At 37.9% G+C, this 25686-nt stretch overlaps 1 protein-coding gene across 11 annotated transcripts in view; it reads right to left on the reverse strand.

The window, feature by feature from the left end:
- The window catches only part of RFX7 (regulatory factor X7), a 178173-nt gene that overhangs the window by 75158 nt on the left and 77329 nt on the right, over positions 1 to 25686 (reverse strand). For 6 of the 11 annotated variants that reach the window (XR_016038207.1, XR_016038208.1, XM_055436273.2 and 3 more), the window contains 2 exons: positions 10012 to 10050; positions 703 to 785 (listed from right to left, as the gene is read on the reverse strand). The exons of 4 other annotated variants lie outside the window; for them this stretch is intronic. Coding sequence is in view for 5 of the 7 variants with exons in the window: in XM_055436273.2 (XP_055292248.1) it covers positions 703 to 785; positions 10012 to 10050 (122 nt within the window). In the remaining 2 variants the exon portion in view is untranslated. The remainder of the gene's footprint in view (positions 1 to 702; positions 786 to 10011; positions 10051 to 25686) is intronic. One more of the 11 variants, XM_088839632.1, reaches the window with a different exon arrangement.

Raw genomic sequence — 25686 nt, forward strand, 5'->3', positions numbered from 1 at the left:
CCTAGACAGCATATTAAAAAGCAGAGACATTTACTTTGTCAACAAAAGTCTGTCTAGTCAAGGCTATGGTTTTTCGAGTAGTCATATATGGATGTGAGAGTTGGACTATAAAGAAAGCTGAGCGCCAAAGAATTGATGCTTTTGAACTGTGGTGTTGGAGAAGACTCTTGAGAGTCCGCTGGACTGCAAGGAGATCCAACCAGTCCCTCCTAAAGGAGATAAGTCCTGGGTGTTCACTGGAAGGACTGATGTTGAAGCTGAAACTCCAATACTTTGGCCACCTCATGTGAAGAACTGACTCATTGGAAAAGATCCTGATGCTGGGAAAGATTGAGGGCAGGAGGAGAAGGGGACGACAGAGGATGAGATGGTTGGATGGCATCACCGACTCAATGGACATGAGTTTGGGTAAACTCTGGGAGTTGGTGATGAACAGGGAGGCCAGACATTCTGTGGTTCATGGGGTTGCAAAGAGTCAGACACGACTGAGTGACTGAACTGACTGACTCAGGTACGGAAGTGTACCCGGGTATACAAATAAACTAGCAAAAACTATGGGTAAACACTTAAATAAATATGATCAAAGACTAAAATATCTACTGTTTTGCCAGTCATTTTCTGATGATTTTAGGAACAGTGCAAAGCAGTAACAACCACAACACACAAACACCGAAACTGAGGCAAAGACAAGAAGAGATATACCTTTTCTCTCCATTGCTGAGACCAGAAGGCAGCTGAAGGTAGAGGTAGAGTTTCTCTAGGTCTGTAAACTTCTCAACTTCTTGCTGTTAGTTAAAAAGGATTAAAAAAACAAAGATCATTTTAAAAATTGTTTCTCCCTCAACAAAATTTACTAATATCTTCCTAAAAAAATACTATCTAAATTTAAACCAGATGGAATGAGTCACTTGCCAAAGCAAACAAAATCTAGGCTTTTTTCTCACCAGTAAAATAATACAGTCACGTTGTTTGACAAATTTATTGCATATAAAATGCTGGTTAGTAAGAGAAAATGGTACTTTCCTATTAATTCTGACATCCTGGATATAAAGAAAATCAAATCAATGCTGAGACAAAAATTCCTCATTTTAAACCACATTTAAAGAAGGAGGGTTGTACAATATTACAGGAAAAGTACTATATATATACTGGGAGTCAAGAGACTATTTACTAATAGCCTAACCATTTAATTGGTTTTGAGACTTCCATGCCTTATCAGGTTTTCCTTAAAAATGTAAAATGAATGAGATAAATTCTAGGATTCTTTTCTAATTCTCAAAAATCTAGACCATGTGACGAATGATGCTACTGTCAATGGGGGTGGAACTGAGGTTTAAAAATCCAGTTATTCCTCAGTATCTGTGGATAACTGGTTCCAGGAACTCCCTTCTCCCCCACAAATGCACAAGTCCTTTATATAAAATGGTGGTATACAGTCGGTCCTCCTTAAGCACCATAACCCAGGAATCAAATGGGATCAAGGGTTGGTTGAAACTGCAAGCGCAGAACCTCTGGATCCAGAGGGCCAACTGTACCAAAGTACAAACAACAGTCCCTTTCACACAATGCAGATGTAATTATTCTTTGACTTGCATCAGTGGATGCTATTTGCAGAATTTATTTGTAAGACTGTCTGTTACTACTGTTCTGCAACTTTGTCATTTTATCTATAAATGCAACCTTTAAAATAATTTCCACTATTCAGAGGACTGTATAGTTGTCTTTCCCAGATGAGTTTGCCACAAGATAGTTTAAAATCTGCCATAAATCCTAATGCAATAAAAACATATGTAAAATTTTGGCAACCTAATTCATTACAATTGAATTGCATTACAACTGAATTGCACTGCAATGGAAAATATGGACAGATTACTGGCATTTTTGAAGGCAGAATCCTTACATAATAAAGTAAAACTAAACACAGATCAGTGACTGAACTGAACTGAAAACACAGATCCAATTTATTTAAAAAGCATAAAGAGACACATGTACTCCAATGTTCATTGCAGCACTGTTTATAATAGCCAGGACATGGAAGCAACATAGATGTACATCTGCAGACGAATGGATAAGAAAGCTTTGGTACATATACACAATGGAGTATTATTCAGCCATTAAAAAGAATACATTTGAATCAGTTCTAATGAGGTGGATGAAACTGGAGCCTATTATACAGAGTGAAGTAAGCCAGAAAGAAAAACACCAATATACTAACGCATATATATGGAATTTAGAAAGATGCAAATGATAACCCTGTATACGAGACAGCAAAAGATACACAGATGTATAGAACAGTCTTTGGGACTCTGTGGGAGAGGGTGAGGGTGGGATGATTTGGGAGAATGGCACTGAAACATGTATGTTGTCATATGTGAAACGAATCACCAGTTCAGGGTCGATGCATGTTATAGGATGCTCGGAGCTGGCGTGCGGGGATGACCCAGAGGGAGGATAAAGGGAGGAGGGAGGTGGGAGGGGGGTTCAGGAGGGGGAACTTATGTACACCCGGGGCGAATTCATGTCAATGTATGGCAAAACCAACCAATATAATATTGTAAAATAATTTGCCTCCAATAAAAAATAAATAAATTAAAAAAAAAAGAATCTAAATGAAAAAAAAAAAGCATAAACTGATATAATTTAGCCTATTCTTATTCTCACCAGAATTCATTCAAAAACAGTTTAATCTTAGAATCTACCCACAGAATGATTTAATCAATCACACGCAATCAACTCTCAAATCTACATTGTTTTCATTCTACTGTCTATGGGGTATTTTCCAATTAGTTCTAATATCTGATAGACTGACCAGCGATATCTTATATAACTTTCCCCTCTATAACAACAAAATCCTACCGAAACACAGACATTTCCTTTCAAAACTGTTATTTAACATCTTCTTTTCTCTAGTTTCCCAGTGTTCACTTTCAGAGTCTGCCTAGTTTTGTTCCTCTTTGGTGTGTTCCATTCTAATCCTCCATTTAGGCTTCTTAACTCTTTCCCCCATGTTCTTCCAGTCTCTTTATTTTCCCAGCCACTACATTAGTTTAAGTCTTTAGCTGTCTTTCTTTCAACAATAAAGGAGAATTCATTTACTCATTTATTTATTCACTAATTTTATTTTTTGCAACATTCCACAAATGATGAGTGTTAACTTATATTGTGAATCACAACCTATATAAAGGCTGCAAACAGATGAACAACACAATAATCCCTGCCCTTAAGGAACTTACAATGATTCTTGAGTTACTAAAAAATATCTATCTGTTTTGCCTGCGTCTATCTTTCTCCACTTTAATCTGTCTTAAATATAGTTCCTAAAATACCTCTTGTTGAATATTATTAACATCACCCACTTAAACCCAAAAGAGCCTTTTTCACATTAAATCAAAAATAGTTTATGTTACAAAAAAACCTATGAGTATTATTATGGGTAAAGTCTAAGAAAATGCAACACAAAACATCTTTTTTCCCCCCTTGGGTAAACTCTTTTTTAATGGAATATTATTCAGCCATAAAAATGAGTGAAATCTTGCCATTTGTGGCAACATGAATGGACATTTAGGGCACTATGCTAAGTGAAACAAGTCAGACAGAAAAAGATAAATACCATATGATCTGATCTTCCTTTCGTGTGGAATCTAAAAACAACAATAAAACAGACATTGGTGGCAGCCTGAGGTGGGGGGAGGGAGTGTAGGTAGTGGGAGTGGAAGAAGGGGGTCATAAGGTACAAATTTTTAGTTATAAAATGAGTCAGTCACAGGGATACAATGTATAGCATGGTGAATATAATTTGAAAGTAGCCAGGATGGATTTCCAAAGTTCTCACTATAAAAAAAAATTTTTGTAGCTATGTATGGTGATAAAGGTTAACTAGATTTATTGCAGTGATCATTTTATAATACAAGCATACCTCGGAGGTACTACAAGTTCAGTCCTAAACCACCACAATAAAACAAATACCACAATAAAGTGAGTCACATAAATTTTTGGTTTCTTAGTGCATATAAAAGTTATCTTTGCTCGTGCTCAGTCGCTAAGTCGTGTCTGACTATTTGTGACCGCATGGATTGTAGCCCACCTGGCTCCTCTGTCCATGGAATTCTCCAGGCAAAATACTGGAAAATGTGGAAATGTATTGTCATTTCCTTCTCCAAGTTACCTTTACCCTGTAATATAGTCTATCAAGTATGCAACAGCATTGTATTTAAAAAACAAGGCACATACTTTAATTAGAAGTATTATATTGCTTAAAAAGATGCTCAGGCAGCCTTACCACAAACCTTCAATTTATAAAAAATAATATCTGCAAAGTGTAATAAAATGCAATAAAACAAGGTATGCCTATATATACCGAAGCATTATGTTGCCCACCTGAAACTAATGTTACATCAGTTATATCTCACTTAAAAATATCAAACAAAAAACCCCACCATTTTTGATGACTAAGAATAAAAAAAACTATACTGTTGGAAAAACTTTGGTTTCTATAGTTTTCAACTTTTATATATACTAGAGAAAAGAACAGAGAAGAAATTACAAAAGGAATTCAGAAGATAATCCAAATTAGGATAAAGTGCCAAAGAGATGATTCAAAGATGGAATCATTTTGAAAAAGATCAAACTCACTACCGCACCCTTTAGTTTGTCTTTCAGACAATGAAAAATTACTACTGTCAGTTACTCTTTTGTTATGTGGGACTCAACACACAGAAGAAAATAATTGATTGAAGAGTTTACTAAAACTGACATCAAAATTCTAAGAAGCAAATGAGAACAAAATGACTTAAGCGTACAGTGATGGCATTCTAGTCCAGGGAAGCTGAGTTTACCATGAGAATTTTGGTTTTGGATACACTTGTCACTTACAGCCAATCACTGGTCTCCAAAACAAAGATCCGTGGTATATAAGACCTTAACTTTGCTTGATTATATCAAGGCCATGTGGCAAGTATGTTAAACATCAGATTATTTGGTATACTATGTAAAGATTTAAACATCAAGAGTAAAGTTTTCTGTTCCATGTGGAGATTCATTAATTGTCAAAAAGAAGTATGCTTGGTGGATTTATGAAATGAAGGACAAAGCTGCTTTATTTTTAGAGTATTAGGAAAAAAAACTGCATACGTTTTTAAAAATTATAATTTTAAAATTCCGCCATAAAATGTAATAATGCATTAATATACGCTACAACGTGGATGAACCTTGAAAACATTATGCTAGGTCAAAGAAGTCAGACACAAAAAACCATTTATCAAATGCTTTCACTTTTATGAAATATCCAGAACAGTCAAACCCATGGAGAGAAAGATTAGTGGCTACCACGGACTGGGAGGAGGGCACTAAGAGGATTGATTGCTTAGTGGGTTTCCCTGGGGTGATGAAAATGCTTCAGAACTGGGCAGAGGTGATGTTTACATAACACTGTGAATATGCTAAATAGTACTAATGACAAACTTTATGTTATGTATATTTAACAACAATAAACATTACAAATTTTAATAGAGCTTGATATATGTGGCAGATGTATCTGAATATCTGACCTGAAACTTCAAATGACAATTATCAACATCCCTATTTATTAGACTTAAAAGTCTTCATTTTCTTGAGTTGAAGAAGTTAAGTTCTCAACAGAGAGAGAAGTTCTCAAAGCAAAGTTATTAAAAGTGTCTTCAAGTTTAGAGGGAACCTCGTGGCTCAGAGGTTAAAGCATCTGCCTGAAATGTGGGAGACCTGGTTCGATCCCTGGGTCGGGAAGATCCCCTGGAGAAGGAAACGGCAACCCACTCCAGTATTCTTGCATGGAGAATCCCATTGACAGAGGAGCCTGGGGGGCTACAGTCCACGGGGTCACAAAGAGTCAGACACGACTAAGCGAGAGACTTAACTTCAAGTACTATCTAGTTTGTTTAATGAACTAAGGTGATAAGTTCCCACTACTATAGTTGAAAATCTTGCCCAAAAGCTTATGAGGCCTCTCCCTTATAGTTCAATCTTTGCAAGAAGATATTCCAAAAGGCATCTTGGAACTGAAGTTTGGTTCAGATGTCAAAGACATCCTAGGAAACCACTCTGAAGAATTTTTGGCAAAAATCTCCCTTTTTATTCCCAAGTAGGTAAGCAGACCTTGTGTGTCAATCATCCCATTTACATAAGCATACCTTTATACAGGTGGTTTTTCAGAAACTTGTGAGTATGAAAACTTTGAAAAGCAATATTACAGACCTAGTGTTGCAAATGGCCTAGATAGTGCTTTGCTCTTTCACATCCTAGATAGAAAAGCACACAGCAAACAATCAGATTCCAATACTGAGGCCACCTGATGCGAAGAACTGACTCACTGAAAAAGACCCTGATGCTGGGAAAAACTGAAGGTAGGAGAAGGGGATGACAGAGGATGAGCCGGTTGGATGGCATCACCGACTCTATGGACATGAGTTTGAGTGAACTCCGGGAGTTGGTGATAGACAGGGAAGCCTGGCGTGATGCAGTCCATGGGGTCACAGAGAGGAGGGCACAACTGAGTGACTGAACTGAACTGAATATCCTTTTACCCACTTTGGGCACCTTGGGAGTCGTGTGTTTCAGTGGTGAGACTACAACATGGCAATGTCTGTCAATGTGGGTTCCTGAGGGACTGTGGAGCAGGGGCCTCCAGTGATTTGTGCTATGCATATAACATGAATGAAAACAAGTTCTTCTGGTTAGGCCACTGATATTTCAGGCTTCCTTTGTTTCCGCAGCATTGCCTTACCCCTCCTGATTAATATAGAAAGTTAGACCTTTTCCCCTATGTAAATAAAATGTTGAGAGAGGAAATGGGCTCCTCTCTAATCACAAAAGCTTTCACTCATTTTTAGAATAGTATTTAACTTACTTTGAAATTTCAAATTATACTAGCCAAGCTATTTACGTTTATCAAATTGAGACATGGGCTACAAAAATGTTAAGAATATACAGTTCAGATTATATAGCCTTCATGATTTCATCTACTTTACTTAAAAAAAAAACAAAACCCTAGTTAAAAATTCAATTCTAATAAATTTTGCATACATGATCATACATGATCCTATAAGAGCCTGTCTGTCTCGTTTACTTTGGGCCATAGCAAATACTCAGGGTTTTAAACTCAATTAATTTGCATTTATTGATTGTTCAAAGAAATTTTTTTTGGTGTCTACTTACACCTTCCTCCTCAACTAGATTGAAGATTCTAGTTTATCCACACCATTTTGAGGCAAAAACTGAAAATGTACAACAGAGCCAGATGGTACTTCTTTTGATACCCCATTTAATTTTTAAATTTAAAACAATAAAGTATTTCAACCAAAGTACAGAAAGTAAGTACACATGTATCACTATCCATATTAAAAGACACTAACTTTTTGCCATATTTGCTTCAGAATTCTTTAAGTTTTTAGACTATACAGTAGTGTTTGTTATATGGACTAAAACCAGTTTATCCATTTCTTTATGATAGACAATTTCATTATTTCAAATAGTGCTGCAATAAAAACTCTTATTTGTGACTGTTGTGTCCTTGTACAAGAGTTTCTGTTATAGTACGTATCTACCTAAAAGTAGAAGTACTTGGTCATGTAAGATGCACATCTTTAACTTTGCTGGTATTCTCAAACTGCTCCCCAAAACTATTACACCCATTTGTTTTTCAAAAGCAATGTTACAATTTCTCCACATCCTTATGAAAACTTAAGATTTACATTTTAGCTAATCTTGTAAGTATGAAAAAGTACCCCCCCCCACTGTTTTATTTTAAATTTTCTGATTGAGGATGAAGCTATCGTATTATTTATCATTTGAGTTTATACTAATACAATAGCTATCCAATTTTATCATACATCAGAGTCACTTGGAGAGATTGCTAAAGATGGTAAGAGTTTCTGACTCAGCAGTCTGGAGCAGGAACCTTGAAAATCAAAGGTTAAAAATAATGCCATTTTTACTTTCGATATTTAAAAGCAACTTCAACTGAGTTGGAATTTAATTTAGAAAAAAATCTGACAACTTATCTTTGAGAGGATCATATAGCAAAATGTATGAACCTGTGGAACAGACTTTACATATATCACCTGGTAACTGATTAGTACAGTAATAAAGCAGCTTTGATGGAGCTTTCAGAAACTTGAGGTTAATAGGCAAGTCTCTAACTGATAAATCAGTAGCCAATAAGGAAAAATGACCTATATTATATATTATAGATGAATAAAGCAGCTGCTACTTGAGCATGACTGCTGGATCTTTCAAATCTGATCTATCTAAAACAGCAGGATATAGTGGTCAGGTACAGGATACAGAATCAGAAGGCCTGGATCTGAGTTCCAGATTTGCCCCTCTTAGCTTTGTGATGTTAAGCAAGATGAGCATTAATTTTCAGGTCTGTGAAACACTGATAAAACACCCATGAAATTTTCATGAGGATTAAAAGAAATTTATAAAATATTTCTATGTTAGGTTATTATTACCACATAAACAGTCTGGAGGACTACAGTCCATAGAGTCTCAAAGAGTTGGACACAGCTGAAGCGACTCAGCACACATTACATAAATATTACTTTGAAATATATACTTACTGAAAGTCACATTTTGGCAAGAAAGTTTATAACTCAAATTCTATCAACAAATATAGAATCTTTTATTTGAAAAAGCAAGGTATTTTAAGAAAATTAGGAAACATTTAGCCCGGTGACCTTCACCAACTTAAAGAGTTATACCACAAGAGCAAGGTTCCTAGTTTCTATGTGAGTATCAGACTTGACCACAAGTTATTGAAGACAATGTTCCACCAGCACTGACTTTCCTCAGGGTAAGTGCACAAAAACACGGATACTATTTCCTCATAAGCCATCAAGATGTTACTGAAATTAGAAGATACTTCTGACAACCGTGATACTAGAATTGGTCAGAAACAAAAGCTTTTTACCAGGTTGGACTTGGAAAAGAAAATGTGTAACTTTCCACTTGTCTTCTGTTATTTAAAAAACACCTGAAACAATATTCTTTATTTCAAACAACTGAGTTAATTTTTAGTGTTTCAGCTTGTCTGCTCAGGACATTTGCCTTTGAACTATGAAAACATACCAGATAAATTGAGGAATCAGGGAGTATTTTCAGTATTTTATTACTAAAACTTTAAAACCTCCAAGCAGATGGTAAGGAAACACATTCCCACTATTTACTGGCACAGGTAGTTTCAGTGGAGAGACCTGCTCCTGCTTTCTTAGGGAACATACTAAATCAGGTTTATCCCATAATTTCTCAAACATTAATAAAGAAGGATTTCTCCTGTTTGGAATAAATTTCTTTGCAGTGATGTGCTTCCTGTTGTGAGACTTCCCCCTCAAGTATAGTCAGGTTCTTCTTTTTTTTAAACAAGGTCACAAAATTGGGTAACAGTTGATATTTCTAAAGATGGTAACCAGTGAAGACTTAAATGAGGGTCTTGCATGCAAATCTTTGACGGATCATTATTCTTATTTCCAGAAGAAGTAGAAACTCTCCTGCCGAGACATATAAACACCTTTCAAGGAACGAGTCAGGCTGACACTGACAGAGTCTTGATGGAAGATGACCAACCCAAGGGTATCACATTCATAATTAGTTCTTTAAATTTTTCTTTTCAAACTAGTATCAGAGAAAGGTTTTAAAATAAGTTTTGATTTAAATTTGTATTTAGAAGTGGTCGTTTAAAATTCAGAAACTTAAAATCTCCAATTTGTTTCTTCTATTAAATTATCACATGTGGAGGGAAAATATATAAAGACAGGATCATCGTACTTGAATTTGTCTGTCTTTTATTTTGTAAACTACAGAAACAAAACAAAATGTGAAAAAAATTCTAATTTTTTTTTTCCCCTGAAAGGAGACATTGATTTAGGAGCAGTTACTAAAAGGCCTCTTTCTTCACCAGCATGACTGACAGAAGGGCTGAATGGGGAAAGTGGAACCTCACTCTATAGTTTTTTTAATTTATGGAAACAATCAACATACCTGATAATATATTCTCTCAGGCCCCAGCAGTTGTGAAAGCTGTTCTTCCACAGGATTGAATAAGGAAGATAGAGAAAAAGGTCAAGGTATAAGGATTCTATTTTTCAATGCGTTTTGCTTAGAATTCTTAATTTTCAGTTTCCTAACTTGCCATGAGAACTATGTGGTCATTTTTTATAAATATGCTCTAAAAATATACTCTGTGATATGTTTTCAGTTCAGTTCAGTTCAGTCGCTCAGTCGTATCTGACTCTCCGCGACCCCATGAATCACAGCACGCCAGGCCTCCCTGTTCATCACCAACTCCCGGAGTTCACTCAAACTCATGTCCACAGAGTTGGTGATGCCATCCAGCCATCTCATTCTCTGTTGTCCCCTTCTCCTCCTGCCCCCAACCTTTCCCAGCATCAGAGTCTTTTCCAGCGAGTCAACTCGTCGCATGAGGTGGCCAAAGTATTGCAGTTTCAGCTTTAGCATCAGTCCTTCCAATGAACACCCAGGATTGATCTCCTTTAGAATGGACTGGTTGGATCTCCTTGCAATCCAAGGGACTCTCAAGAGTCTTCTCCAATACCACAGTTCAAAAGCATCAATTCTTCGGCGATCAGCTTTCTTCACAGACCAACTCTCACATCCATACATGACCACGGGAAAAACCATAGCCTTGACTAGACGGACCTTGGTTGGCAAAGTAATGTCTCTGCTTTTTAATATATTATCAAGGTTGGTCATAACTTTCCTTCCAAGGAGTAAGCATCTTTTAATTTCATGGCTGCAATCAGCATCTGCAGTGATTTTGGAGCCCCAAAAAATAAAGTCTGACACTGTTTCCACTGTTTTTCCATCTATTTCCCATGAAGTGATGGGACCAGATGCCATGATCTTTGTTTTCTGAATGTTGAGCTTCAAGCCAACCTTTTCACTCTCCTCTTTCACTTTCATCAAGAGGCTTTTGAGTTCCTCTTCACTTTCTGCCATAAGGGTAGTGTCATCTGCATATCTGAGGTTATTGATATGTTTTAGGGCTTAATAAAAAAGAGAGGCTAAACCCCTGAAACTGACATAATGAAAAACATGGTAGCAAGTATCATGGCTACATAAATGTCAGCATCATGGCTACATAAATGTCCAGGCAACTAAAAATAAACTGAAATGCTGAGAGAAGGGCATACTGCTAGGATTCAAATAGACAGAAAATACAGAAACCTGTAGATTTGAGTACCTCTGGATTCAAATGACAGCCATCTCTAGGGAGACTACTTCTGCCCATAGTTAAATTCTACAAAAAGTGAGCATCACAGAATGATCATGTAACATTTCTCAGGCTCATTTAGGTGAGGCAAAGGTTATTATCAATGTTCTGTACGCTGCTGGAAAAGATCCTAGGGTTCTACTAGTGGTGGGGATAGGTTGAGAGCACTAGCAGGAAGAATAAGGTTTAGATCTTTCCAGTCGCTGTGTTTTTTTTGTGTTTGTTTTTCATTTTATAGCATGGAGATAAAGGATAGTCCCTGGGAACCCAGCAACTATGTTTCCAAAAAATTGGATTTGTTCTAATTGATTCTTCACTGTTCAAAGCTACAGCCTCAGCAAAGGTGCAGGCCAGGAAGAGCTAAATTAGTCCTCTAATTCCTGTCGCTGCTCCTAGTAACCTTTCCTTCTTTTCCTCTTCGTTTGCTTTTCTAAGGGTTTGAAATAACTTAAGATGCAAAAATAGAGAGACTAGAAAACTAAAAGAATTCATTTGTTTTATATCAAAACACATTTCTGTGTAATTATCTCACTCCTTAAATATAAAGATACTAATGAAAATTGAATTTCTTTCAGGTAAATGGGTGAGAGATTGCCATCTTACTCTTTCCTATTCCTTTTCGTGACAATAAAATGAATTCGAAAGCTAGCTGACAACGGTAAGGGCAATCTTTACAATTATGAAAGAGAAAAGTAACCAGAACTCATGATTTGTGCCCTTAATGGCAATTTAGTCCACTTGAGTTCCTAACAGAAAGAAAAACCAAAAAAATCATTATAATTATATTGTCCTCCCAGACTGCTGCTGCTGCTGCTAAGTCACTTCAGTCGTGTCCGACTCTGTGTGACCCCACAGACAGAAGCCCACCAGGCTCCCCTGTCCCTGAGATTCTCCAGGCAAGAACACTGGAGTGGGTTGCCATTTTCTTCTCCAGTGTGTGAAAGTGAAAGTGAAGTTGCTCAGTCGTGTCCGACCCTTAGCGATCCCACGGGCTGCAGCCTACCAGGCTCCTCCATCCATGGGATTTTCTAGGCAAGAGTACTGGAGTGACTTGCCATTGCCTCCCATACTAAGGGATAAAATAACTCACATACTTGATGAAAATAAGAATAAATGGTTCAAATTTATCTGAATGGATGGCATGGCCTTATACAGATTTCTTTTTGTGATACTCAAAAAACAAAGCAAACCCAACTTTTTAAATCCAGCCCCCTTGTCAACAAGCACCACACCCCAAACCCTTCCTAGACAAGTAAAATCTACACAAAAATGCTCTCTTGAAAGTTATTCATTTCCTCTTCACCAATTGACTGAAAGGAAAAAATCAGATTCTAAGCTAGGTCTTTAGTAACAGTAACCTCGGTGCCACATCACAAGATAAACGCTATCTTCTAACAAGGAGCCTTCTTCAAGTCTGATGGATATATATACACACTTATCTTTGGCTGTGCTGGGTCTTTGTTGCTCTGTCGACTTCTCTCTAGTTGTGGCTAGTAGGAGCTACTCTAGCTGCAGTGAGAGGGCTTCTCACTGCAGTGGCTTCTCTTGTTGCTGAGCACAGGCTCTAGGGCTCGAGGGTCAGTAATTGCGGCACACAGTGTCAACAGTTGTGGCTCCAGGCCTCTAGAGCACAGGTTCAATAGCTGTGGCGCCCAGACTTAGTTGATCTGTGGCATGTGGGATCTTCCCAGATCAGGGATTGAACCCATGTCATCTGCATGGCAGGAGGATTCTTTACCACTGAACCACCAGAGAAGCCCAAGTCTGATATATTTTAATTAGACACTCCAAATAAAATTTTTGGTCTCAATGAAGATTGGGTCAGGAAGTTAACCTTGGTCCTATCATTTAGTATTCATTATAGTAAGGATTTGAGGTGAAAAGGCATGCTTTCTTCTATAAAGGAGGAAAGGGAAAAAAGAAGTCTTTTCAAACTATATACACCACATATTTGTAACATATATCAATAACATATATCTCTAGAGGGCAGAAGAATTGAGCGATTTATTCAAATTTATTTTGGGAGTGTGTCATCTATCTTAGAAAGGCCCACCCTTAACATTATTATTCTGGTTCTCAGGAAGCAGATATTCTACACGCTGCTTCACATATCTTTCAGTGCTCATCTAACCACTTCAGCAGTAGGCACATAAAAGAACTGACTTCTAACTTAAAACATTAACTATGGGAAAGATTTGAAAAGTTTAAAAAAGTTAAATGAGATTATTTTCATTCATGCATTCACTGAGTACTGGGTTTTAGGCCAACTATGCTTTAGGTATGCAAGACTTTACATTTCAGGACAATAAAATTTAGAAGTAAAACATCTGTTGCAATGTAATGATAAATACTATAAGGAAAAAGGATTGGTGAGGGTACAATTTAACCTAGAGTAGTCAAGGAAGGTTTCACTGTAAAGTATGAAGATAAACTGTTTCACAAACTGGCTAACCAATAGGAAAGACTCTTAAAAGAGTAACCCATTTCCTTTGTTTCCTTTTGCTTTCCATTCAGTGACTGTTTTAATGGCCAGGCAGGGCAAGAACTGACAGTAAAAACTCCACATTATTAAGAGACAAAAATGGACACTGGCTTCTCACTATTTGTCCCTATACATACTGTTACAGCTCCCACAACACTGTAAAGAATGGCTCTTAGAAAAATCTTGCCCTCAAAGAATCTAACACAGAGGTGACAGTCTCAAATGCCAGCTGGGGAATGGAAATGATTAGACTACAGGTAAGAAAAATATCTATGATTCGGAGTTAAATGCATGGTACACCCAAAAACGATGTCCTTTTCATTATAGGGGACTGGAATGCAAAAGTAGGAAGTCAAGAAACACCTGGAGTAACAGGCAAATTTGGCCTTGGAGCACGGAATGAAGCAGGGCAAAGGCTAATAGAGTTTTGCCAAGAGAACGCACTGGTCATAGCAAACACCCTCTTCCAACAACACAAGAGAAGACTCTACACATGGACATCACCAGATGGTCAACACCGAAATCAGACTGATTATATTCTTTGCAGCCAAAGATGGAGAAGCTCTATACAGTTAGCAAAAACAAGACCAGGAGCTGACTGTGGCTCAGAATATGAACTCCTTATTGCCAAATTCAGACTTAAATTGAAGAAAGTAGGAAAACCACTAGACCATTCAGATATGACCTAAATCAAATCCCTTATGATTATACAGTGGAAGTGAGGAATAGATTTAAGGGACTAGATCTGATTGATAGAGTGCCTGATGAACTCTGGATGGAGGTTCGTGACACTGCACAGGAGACAGGGACCAAGACCATCCCCATGGAAAAGAAATGCAAAAAAGCAAAATGGCTGTCTGAGGAGGCCTTATAAATAGCTGTGAAAAGAAGAGAAGTGAAAAGCAAAGGAGAAAAGGAAAGACATAAGCATCTGAATGCAGAGTTCCAAAGAATAGCAAGGGGAGATAAGAAAGCCTTCCTCAGTGATCAATTCAAAGAAATAGAGGAAAACAACAGAAAAGGAAAAACAAGAGATCTCTTTAAGAAAATTAGAGATTCCAAGGGAACATTTCATGCAAAGATGGGCTCGATAAAGGACAGAAATGGTATGGACCTAACAGAAGCAGAAGATATTAAGAAGAGGTGGCAAGAATACACAGAAGAACTGTACAAAAAAGATCTTCACGACCAAGATAGTCACGATAACGTGATCACTGACCTAGAGCCAGACATCTTGGAATGTGAAGTCAAGTGGGCCTTAGAAAGCATCACTACAAACAAAGCTAGTGGTGGTGATGGAATTCCAGTTGAGCTATTTCAAATCTTGAAAGATGATGCTGTGAAAGTGCTGCACTCAATATGCCAGCAAATTTGGAAAACTCAGCAGTGGCCACAGGACTGGAAAAGGTCAGTCTTCATTCCAATCCCAAAGAAAGGCAATGCCAAAGAATGCTCAAACTACCACACAACTGCACTCATCTCACATGCTAGTAAAGTCATGCTCAAAATTCTCCAAGCCAGGCTTCGGCAATATGTGAACCATGAACTCCCAGATGTTCAAGCAGGTTTTAGAAAAGGCAGAGGCACCAGAGATCAAATTGCCAACAACCGCTGGATCATGGAGAAAGCAAGAGAGTTCCAGAAGAGCATCTATTTCTGCTTCATTGACTATGCCAAAGCCTTTGACTGTGTGGATCACAACAAACTGTGGAAAATTCTGAAAGAGATGGGAATACCAGAGCACCTGACCTGCCTCTTGAGAAATCTGTATGCAGGTCAGGAAGCAACAGTCAGAACTGTACATGGAACAACAGACTGGTTCCAAATAGGAAAAGGAGTGCGTCAAGGCTGTATATTGTCACCTTGCTTATTTAACTTATATGCAGAGTACATCACGAGGAAAGCTGGGCTGGAAGAAGCACAAGCTGGAATCAAGATTGCTGGGAGAAATATCAATAATCTCAGATATGCTGATGACACTACCCTTATGGCAGAAAGTGAAGAGGAACTCAAAAGCCTCTTGATGAAAGTGAAAGAGGAGAGTGAAAAGGTTGGCTTGAAGCTCAACATTCAGAAAACAAAGATCATGGCATCTGGTCCCATCACTTCATGGGAAATAGATGGAAAAACAGTGGAAACAGTGTCAGACTTTATTTTTTGGGGCTCCAAAATCACTGCAGATGCTGATTGCAGCCATGAAATTAAAAGACGCTTACTCCTTGGAAGGAAAGTTATGACCAACCTTGATAATATATTAAAAAGCAGAGACATTACTTTACCAACCAAGGTCTGTCTAGTCAAGGAAATGGTTTTTCCAGTGGTCATGTATGGATGTGAGAGTTGGACTGTGAAGAAAGTTGATCGCCGAAGAATTGATGCTTTTGAACTGTGGTGTTGGAGAAGACTCTTGAGAGTTCCCTTGTACCGCAAGGAGATCCAACCAGTCCATTCTAAGGGAGATCGATCCTGCGTGTTCATTGGAAGGACTGATGCTAAAGCTGAAACTCCAATACTTTGGCCACCTCATGCGACGAGTTGACTCACTGGAAAAGACTCTGATTGTGGGAAAGGTTGGGGGCGGGAAGAGTAGGGGACGACCAAGAATGAGATGGCTGGATGGCATCACCGACTCTGTGGACATGAGTTTGAGTGAACTCCGGGAGTTGGTGATGGACAGGGAGGCCTGGCGTGCTGTGATTCATGGGGTCATAGAGAGTCGGACATGACTGAGTGACTGAACTTAACTGAAATGATGTAAAAATAAGGATTCAATGTCCTAAGTTTATAACGGACAACTCGTGTGCTCAGAAAGCTGTTTTTCAGGATTTATCTAATAGTAAACTTTGGTGTCCATTACAGAAGGAAAGTTTTTTAATAGAACACAGCTTTAGATGGTTAATTTTTGTTCATTTCCCTAGGAAAGACAAACACCAGTCCAGCATGGGTTGGAGGCAGAGAGCAGAATCCTGAAGCAGCATTCAGAACCTAAAACACATTGACTACTGATTCAACACAATCTGACCCTTTCAAGTTTTCTACTGTATTCCCTTGCAAAAGGACCCTTCTGAGAGTGTTCTCTTCTAAGGAACTTGCCTCACTTCTGAATAATCTGAGTGACGGCATCTGTCACCAAATTTCAAGCTTCCCGGGCTCTCCAAAAGGAACAGGCATTCCATTCAACTTCTCTCTCCTAACAGTAATCCTAGAAAGTCCTCCTTGGTTCAACTCTCATAAGTAAGCCTTCCCCCAGCAGAATGGACTTAGGTCAGGAAGTCTTTAGACTCATCTGTGAAAGGAACTCATTAGACATGTTCAATTTCTGCCCAGGGGAGTTCACTTGGCCTTCCTGGTGTAGAGCACAGAAAGCTCTGTAAAGCAGATGCTTTATTAGGCTATGTTAACTCCCCAATACTGCATTTTTTTTAAACATAAAAGTAAATGGCAATACATAATTCCACTCTTAGAATATTGGTCAGTAGAGAGCCCTAGAAGTAAGTCTGAACACTCTTCCTGACAGATGTAAAATATGGACTTAAATGGATTTAAAATACAGGTGACCCTTGAGCAATATGGGGCTTAGGGGTGCCTACCCTCCTTGTGGGCTTTCCAGGTGGCGCTAGTGGTAAAGAACCCACCTGTCAATGCAGGCTTTTATTCCATCAAACACTCAGGATTATTTTTCTCAAATATTGGTCTTGATATAGCTTTCAAGTAGTCCAATTTAATTCAACTAAAATAAGGGGATTAGGTAATATGGAATGAGCAGCTCTCAACTCTGCTAATCCTATGGGATTGGATGTGTCAATGTAAGGTTTTGTCTTGACTATTAAACTGGTTATGAAAAATATAACTGGATAGGCTTTACAAATGTATAATGACATTATAGATCTAAAGTTGTTACAACTGATGAAAAATTTAGTTTAAGACACTAATTACTATTTAAATAAGTAAAAATCAATTTTTATTACAAAAGCATTAAAATATTAATAAAAATTTTATTCATATGCTTCTAAAATAGTTTCATTTGTCTTTATTGATAAGCAGGCAAATACTAGGCTTTAAAAATACTAGAGATACAATTTTATTTTACTTTTAGTATATTTCATAGAGCCATAGTCTTCACAACTGTAATCAATTTAAACAGTTAAAATCATTTTAGCTATTTTTAGTGAGTGTATTATGTTTTTTAAATGGCATTCAAGAAACCTGCTTGCAAAAAAGAGACTAAATTTAGAATTACTGATTACTAAAATTCACTAAGATGATGAGGCTAGCTTTTCATTTTTTTCCTCTTCAGATTTATTTTCAAAGTGGATAATTACTTTCAGAAACATTTCTTAATTACAGCAGGAAGAAGTAGAATTTTTAAAAATTCATATAAATAACCTCATATTTTAGACACTTTAAAAAATGTTATGTTTATCACTGTTTTTAGAAGTCTTGACTCTGGAGTCAGACTACCTGGATTAAAAGCCTAATTCTACCAATTAGCAAGTTTTAGGACCCTGAGTAAGTTACTTAACCTGTCTGAACCTGTTTCTTCATTTGTAAAATGAGGATGATAACAGATTACTCTGATAGGCAAATTATGAGGACTGAATAATAAAATATGTAAAGTACTTGTCTGTCACATGATAATACATACTCAATAAATGCTAATAATAATAATGTGTAGAGAGAAACTCTGTTTAGGTGATATTACGTGCATATTACACATAGTTTTTGATAATTATTGTTTGCAGATAATCACTCAGCAAATGTTAACTGTCTTCCATGTACTAGACAAGGTACTAAGCACTGGGGATACCAAGACAGTGAGACACAGTTCTTATTACTTAGCAAAAGCTTATTTTTGTTGAAGGAAACAAATTAACCTGGGAATCAGCATACTATATAATAAGAGCTGTAACAGGGGTAGGAAGCTCTTTATAAGGTGCATGAAAGCAAGGGCCTTAACAGAAGAAGGTATAGAAGAGAGGCTAGACTCAGATATACTGTTAACGCCCTTCTTCTTTGTCTTCTGGTTTAGTGGCTAGAAAACAAAATACTCTGTATCCTAGTTTCCTGTGTAGCTAGGTGCACCCAAGTGACATCACCCTGGAGGTGGAAGTTCCTGAAGTGGGAACAGAAGTAGGTGCCCTGAAAATAAACACAGAGTTTTCCTAGAAGAAAGCCTTTTTACCCTTTCTCCCTTCTTCCTGCCTTGGCATCTGGATAGAAGGTATGGATGTGCAGCAGCCATCAATGCTGTGATGGGACGAAAGGTGACTCAGCAAAACACAAAAGCCTAGGACTCAGGTGAGCTATTGTACCACTCTTGGATGCCTAACTCTGGACTTACTAGATGACACAAACGTATTCCTTTAAGCCACCAGTAGTTGGGGTTTTCTGTTATCTGCAGCTAAATGCATTTCTAGTGGATAAAAAGCATTCTGAAAAGGTATTTGAGACAAGTCCGAAAGGAGCAGGAGTCATTCAAGAGAATAAAAATGAGAAGAGCACAGCTGGCAGAGGAAAAAGCATCTATTAAGTCCTGGAGGTGGTGGGAGCATGGAGGGCTGATACCAGCAGCTGTTCTATAATGTGCACCTTCTGGCTTTAGCCAGGTGACTCCCAACTTCTCTATCTTCCTCTCTCTCTGTTTGAGGGATTCAATACTCTCCCGTCAGTGGTTGCATATGGCAAGCAATCATTCTTAAATGGTAAGTTCCGTAATGATGAACATAAAATGTGATCCCTGACTAATGTTCAGCCTTCTAGAAACATATTTATGGTTAATAAGTCAATTAAATTTCACATTAACAATTTACATGTACAGCAGCTTCCCTGGTGGCTCAGATGATAAAGTGTCTGTCTGCAATGTGGAAGACCCGGGTTCGATCCCTGGGTTGGGAAGATCTCCTGGAGAAGGAAATGGCAACCCACTCCAGTATTCTTGCCTGGAAAATTCCATGGACTTAGGAGCCTGGTGGGCTACAGTCCATGGGGTTGCAAAGAGTCGGACACGACTGAGCAACTTCACTTCATCTTCGACTGAAGCTGCCATGTGTGCCTGTGTGCCTGTATTTACACTACAGGCATACCTCCTTTTTTTGAGTTTCCTTTTATCATGCTTCACAGATACTGTGTTTTTTACAAACCAAAGGTTTGTGCATCCCTACACTGAGCAAATCTACTGGCACTGTTTTTTCCAGTCTTATTTGCTCACTTTGAGTCTCTGTGTCACGTTTTGGTAATTCTCACGGTATTTCAAACTTCTCCATCATTATCATTATATCTCTTGTGGTGATCTGTTATCAATGATCTTTGATGTAACTACTAAGACTTAATAGAGGCTCAGATGACGGTTAGTGTTGTTTAGCAATAAAGTCTCTTCATTAAGGTATGTACAATATTTTTTAGACATAATGCTACTGCACACTTTAACAGACTACAGTATACTGTAAACATAACTTGTGTATGCACTGCAAATCCAAATAATTTGTGTGACTCATTTTGTTGCAATATTCACTGTAGTGGTCTGGAACTGAACCCTCAGTATCTCTGAGGCATGCTGGTAACAAGTACAGTTGTTATCTCCTTTAATACTCCCAGAAACTCAGTGGATAGAAACTATTATTATCACCTTTTAAAGTACAACTAAAATAGGTTAAAATTTTCCAAAATCAGACAATAATGGCAATAAAGGTAGGGGCAAAGATACAAATCCAGGACTGTGTCATTCTATAGTCTCAGCTCTGAGCCATTCTATTATATTGCCAGTTACTCTTAGTTTCTGACCTATTTATTCCACTTTACTTGTTTAAATCCTTCCTGAATCTATGCAATAAAGTTTCAGTTCCCCATCTGTACTCTGGGGATGAGTAGGGGTGGTTACCTCTTAGCAGGTTAGTGTGTGAGGAAGGGAAATACCTAAGCTGAGGAGCAAAGAGGAGAATGCCAGGGAAAAAAAAAGGTCTTTCTCTCTAAAGGAATGAGAAAAGTTTCTGTTCTTATGGGCAAACAGTGAAGTATTCAGTAATTCCAACAAAGAAATTAAAATATTTTAACAAGTCTATGGTCTCTGAAAGGTCTCAACTGAAGGTGGTAACACTTCTTGATATTTTAAATCATAATGTTTAATAATTGAATCATTAGGTAATACTCATTCATAACTTAAACAAGTATTTATTGATCATCCTCATGTGCCTGTGGGCATATTCCAATGAGTATGTTCCTACACTCAAGAAGCCAAGAACAAATAAAAATACTAATTATGACTATCACAGAGGTGACTACATAAAACAAATGAAGGTAAGCACAGGATATTAGGGGAAAGAAGGTATATCAGAATCAGACCTGAGAAATCACAGATGGCTTTCCAACGGGGTAGTATCTAAGATGAATCTTAAAATATAGCTGCTGCTGCTGCTGCTGCTAAGTCACTTCAGTCGTGTCCGACTCTGTGTGACCCCATAGACGGAAGTCCACCAGGCTCCCCCGTCCCTGGGATTCTCCAGGCAAGAACACTGGAGTGGGTTGCCATTTCCTTCTCCAATGTGTGAAAGTGAAAAGTGAAAGTGAAGTCGCTCAGTCGTGTCCGACCTTTAGCGACCCCACGGACTGCAGCCTACCAGGCTCCTCCATCCATGGGATTTTCTAGGCAAGAGTACTGGAGTGGCTTGCCATTGCCTTCTCCGTAAAATATAGCTACATATAGTCAAAAAAAAAAAAGAGAGAGTGGATAGTCTAGACCAGAGTTTTTCATCATCTAACACTACTGACAATTTTAGGCTGAGAAGTCTATTATAAAGTAGTGCCCCAAGCCTTCCCTGGTGGCTCAGACAGTAAAGCATCTGCCTACAATGCAGAAGATCTAGGTTTGATCCCTGGGTTGGGAATTTCCCCGGGAGAAGGAAATGGCAACCCACTCCAGTACTCTTGCCTGGAAAATCCCATGGACAGAGGAGCCTAGTAGGCTACAGTCCATGGGGTCGCAAAGAGTCAGACTCAACTGAGCGACTTCACTTTCACTTTTTCAGGATGTTTAAATAGCATACTTGTCCTCTACTCACTCAACTGGTAGCACACTCTGAGTGTGAAAAACAAAAATGTCTCCAGATGTGGTCAAATGTTTCCTGGGGGCAAAACTGCCTCCAGTTGAGAACCACTGTTGTAGAACTGAACTATCCAAAAAGGCTGCCACTAGCCCCTTCTGGCTATTTAACTTAAAATCGAATTAATAAAATTAGAAGTTCAGTTCTTTGGTCACACTAGCCACATTTCAAGAGCTTAATTAATAGTCACATGTCTGCAGTGGCTACCAAACTGAACAGCACATATACCGGACATTTCTACCAATGCAGAATGTTCTAATGGCCACTGTTGTTCTAGACTAAGAGGGTATATATTCTCTTCTCTTACTTCACAAGCGTTCATTACAGCTTGCTGACAAGCCTGCAGAGGGAGTAGAGAAAGATGAGATTGAATAAGAGACGTATAGCCTAGTATGAAGGATCTTCAATGTCTTAAGATAAAACAATGGGGAACCAGTAAAAGGTCTTAACCAAGGGTATGCTGCTGCTGCTGCTAAGTTGCTTCAGTTGTGTCGAACTCTGTGCAACCCCATAGATGGCAGCCCACCAGGCTCCCCTGTCCCTCTGATTCTCCAGGCAAGAACACTGGAGTGGGTTGTCATTTCCTTCTCCAATGCATGAAAGGGAAAAGTGAAAGTGAAGTCGCTCAGTCCTGTCCGACTCTTAGCAACCCCACGGACAGCCTACCAGGCTCCTCTGTCAATGGGATTTTCCATGCAAGAGTACTGGAGCGGGGTGCCACTGCCTTCTCCGAACCAACGGTATAAAATACAAAGATTCACATTTCATAAAGATGTTGTCATGATGTTTTGAAGAATGGAATAAAAGAGGAGGGATGAGAAGCAGAAAAATAGCTGCCACTATTTCCAACAAACACGATGGTATGCATTATTGTAGAAGCAGTCAGGACACACAAAAATGGAGCAATTTTGAAGGCAGAAGTGATGGGATGTGGTGACTGACTAGATGTGAGGTAGGTGAGAAAGAGGATGAAAACAAGAAAGACTACCAGGTTTTTAGGTTGGCTGAGTGAGCATATTCATTAAGATAATATGATAGAAAGAATAATGCCCCTCCAATATGTTCATGTCCTAATCCTCAAATCCCTAGAACTGTGAATCTATTATATCACAGTAAAAGGGACTTTCCAGATGTGATCACATTAAGGACCTTGAAATGGGGAGAGCATCCTGTATTATTTAGCAGGCCTAATGAAATCACAAAAGTCCTAATAAGAGGGAAGTTGAAGGAGATTTGACTACAAAAAAGAGACGTTTCAGAGTGACACAGTGTAAGACGTGAGGAGTCACTGCTGGGTTTGAAGATGCAGCCATTAAAAGCTATAAGAAGCAAGAAAAAGACTCTCCCTTACAGTCTCCAACAGGAATACAGTCCTCCTGACATCGTCATTTTATCTTAGTGAGCCCTGTGTCAGACTGCTGATCTGTAGAATGACAAGATAGTAAACTTGTGTTAAGCCACTAAATTTATGATAATTTGTTACAGTTGCAATAGGAAACAAAACAAACAGGTTCAGAATTTGGGGTGTGATACAGAAAAGACTCTGATGCTGGGAAAGGTTGGGGGCGGGAGGAGAAGGGGACGACGGAGAATGAGATGGCTGGATGGCATCACCGATTCTGTGGACATGGGTTTGAGTGTACTCCGGGAGTTGGTGATGGACAGGGAGGCCTGGCGTGCTGTGATTCATGGGGTCGCGGAGAGTCGGACACGACTGAGCGACTGAACTGAACTGAACTGACAGTGAAACTAGTTCTGGAAAAGTTGAGTTTGAAGTGCCTATGTGACATCTTAGTAAAACTGATCAATAGACAGTAGCTGGCTATATGGGTCTGGAGCATAAACTGGTGATGTATAATTAAGAGTCATCAGCATACTGAGATTAGTTGACACCATCAAAGCAGATGAGGTCACCATGGGCAAATACAGACAGAATGCAGAGAAATACCAAGAAACTGCAACTGACTGTGACATGTTCAAAATCCAATCAGATTTTCCAGGCAAGAGTACTGGAGTGGGGTGCCATCACCTTCCCTGGTATAAAAGCTAAACTAACTCTAAAGTCTAGCTATTCTAGACTTGCCCCAACAAAGCTTAAACACAACCTCAAAAGGGTAATCTGCAAGTACTTTAGCTGCCAGCCAAAGAAAACTGTAATACATTTTAAAGAAAGAGAACAAAATCTAGACATTCTAAATGAATACTGAACTAAAAATTACTAGACATGTAAAGAAGCAGAAAAACATGATCTCATAATTGGAACAAAAACTCAGTAAAGAGACTTAAGAGATAATTAGAAAATAAAGACTTTAAAAGAGTTTTTATAAACATGCTCAAGGATTTAACAAAAGAAATGTAGGATATAAAAGAAAATAACCAGGTGAAATTTCTAGACCTTAAAAAAATACAAGGTCTAAAATGGGCAATTCATTGAATAGAATTATAGATCACATATGTCAAGAAGATTAAGGAATGTGATAATAATATTAAAGAAATATAAACTATCCAAAATGAAGCAAAAAGAAAAAAAATGACTAAACATAACCTTAGTGACCTGTGAGAATTACTGAGGAATGTAACATAAATAAACTTTGAGACCCATGATGGAAGGGGGCAAAGAAGAGTATTTGAATGGCTGAAATTTTTGAAAGCTGATGTAAAACTGTAAACCCAAAGGACTGTAGAAGCTCAGTTAATCACAAGCAGGTCAAAAACAAAGTAAAACAAGGTGATAAGGCTATAAAATTGCTGAAAATCACTAATAAATAATCTGGAAAGAAGCCAGAGGAGAAAAGTAGAACACATTACACACAGGGAAACAAGAAAAAAGCAAGCTTCTCAATGGAGTCTGTGCAAACCAAAAAGAAAGCAGATCTAGACTGCAAAAAAGGCTGAAAGAAAAAATATCTGGAATTCAATACCCAGTGAAAATGCCTTTTGTAAATGAAAGACTTTTTTCAAATAAACTAAAACTGGGCAAATTAATCAACAGTAGACCTACAATGTAAGAATATAAATAGCAAAATGGTATACATACACTCAACCTTACAGGCAGTTTCAAGACAAAGCTCGTCAGATTGGTTAAGCATATGATGTCATCAACAACAACAAAGCACTTTAAAATGTTTATATAACTTTGCTTAGAAGTAAAAGGATGAAAAAAGATAAGCCATACAAACAAGCACTAATTATAAGAAAGATGGAGGGGCTATGGTGATATCAGACAAAGCAGACTTGAAAGTAACAAATGTTACTAGAGATTAAAAACAAAAACATAATGATAATAAAAGAATCAATTCATGAAGAATACATAAAAATCTTAAATGTTTATGCTCCTATTAATAGCTTCAATACATGAGGCTAACGCTGACAGGATCAGAGATAAGAAAATTCACAATCACAAATACAAGATTTTAGCATCCCTCTCAATAACTGAAAAAGTGAAATATCAGTAAGGATAAATATGTCTTGAAAAACAATAACCAACTGGACCTAACTGGTAATAGTTGACATATAGAGACAGAAAGCAGTCTATCCAATAACAGTAGAATATATGTTATTTCCAAGGACATACGAAACATTCACCAAGCTATACCAAAAACAAGATTCAATAAATACTCATCTACTTGGAAACTGATCATCCTATATTATGGGTAACAAGAATAAATTAGAATTTAATAAAGTTTCATTTAACTGAATGACAATGAAAACACACAAAAAATTATGGAATGCAACTAAATCAGTGCTTAGAGGATTATTTGCAACATTAAATGTTTACAATGAAAAGACAAAAAATGTTTAAAATTTCTTTATTGAGGGGCTAGAAAAATAAGTGTCAGTTAAAG

Source organism: Moschus berezovskii, chromosome 9, assembly GCF_049115385.1.
Source record: "Moschus berezovskii isolate FMDL1 chromosome 9, NW_MosBer_1.0, whole genome shotgun sequence".
Classification (NCBI taxonomy): domain Eukaryota; kingdom Metazoa; phylum Chordata; class Mammalia; order Artiodactyla; family Moschidae; genus Moschus; species Moschus berezovskii.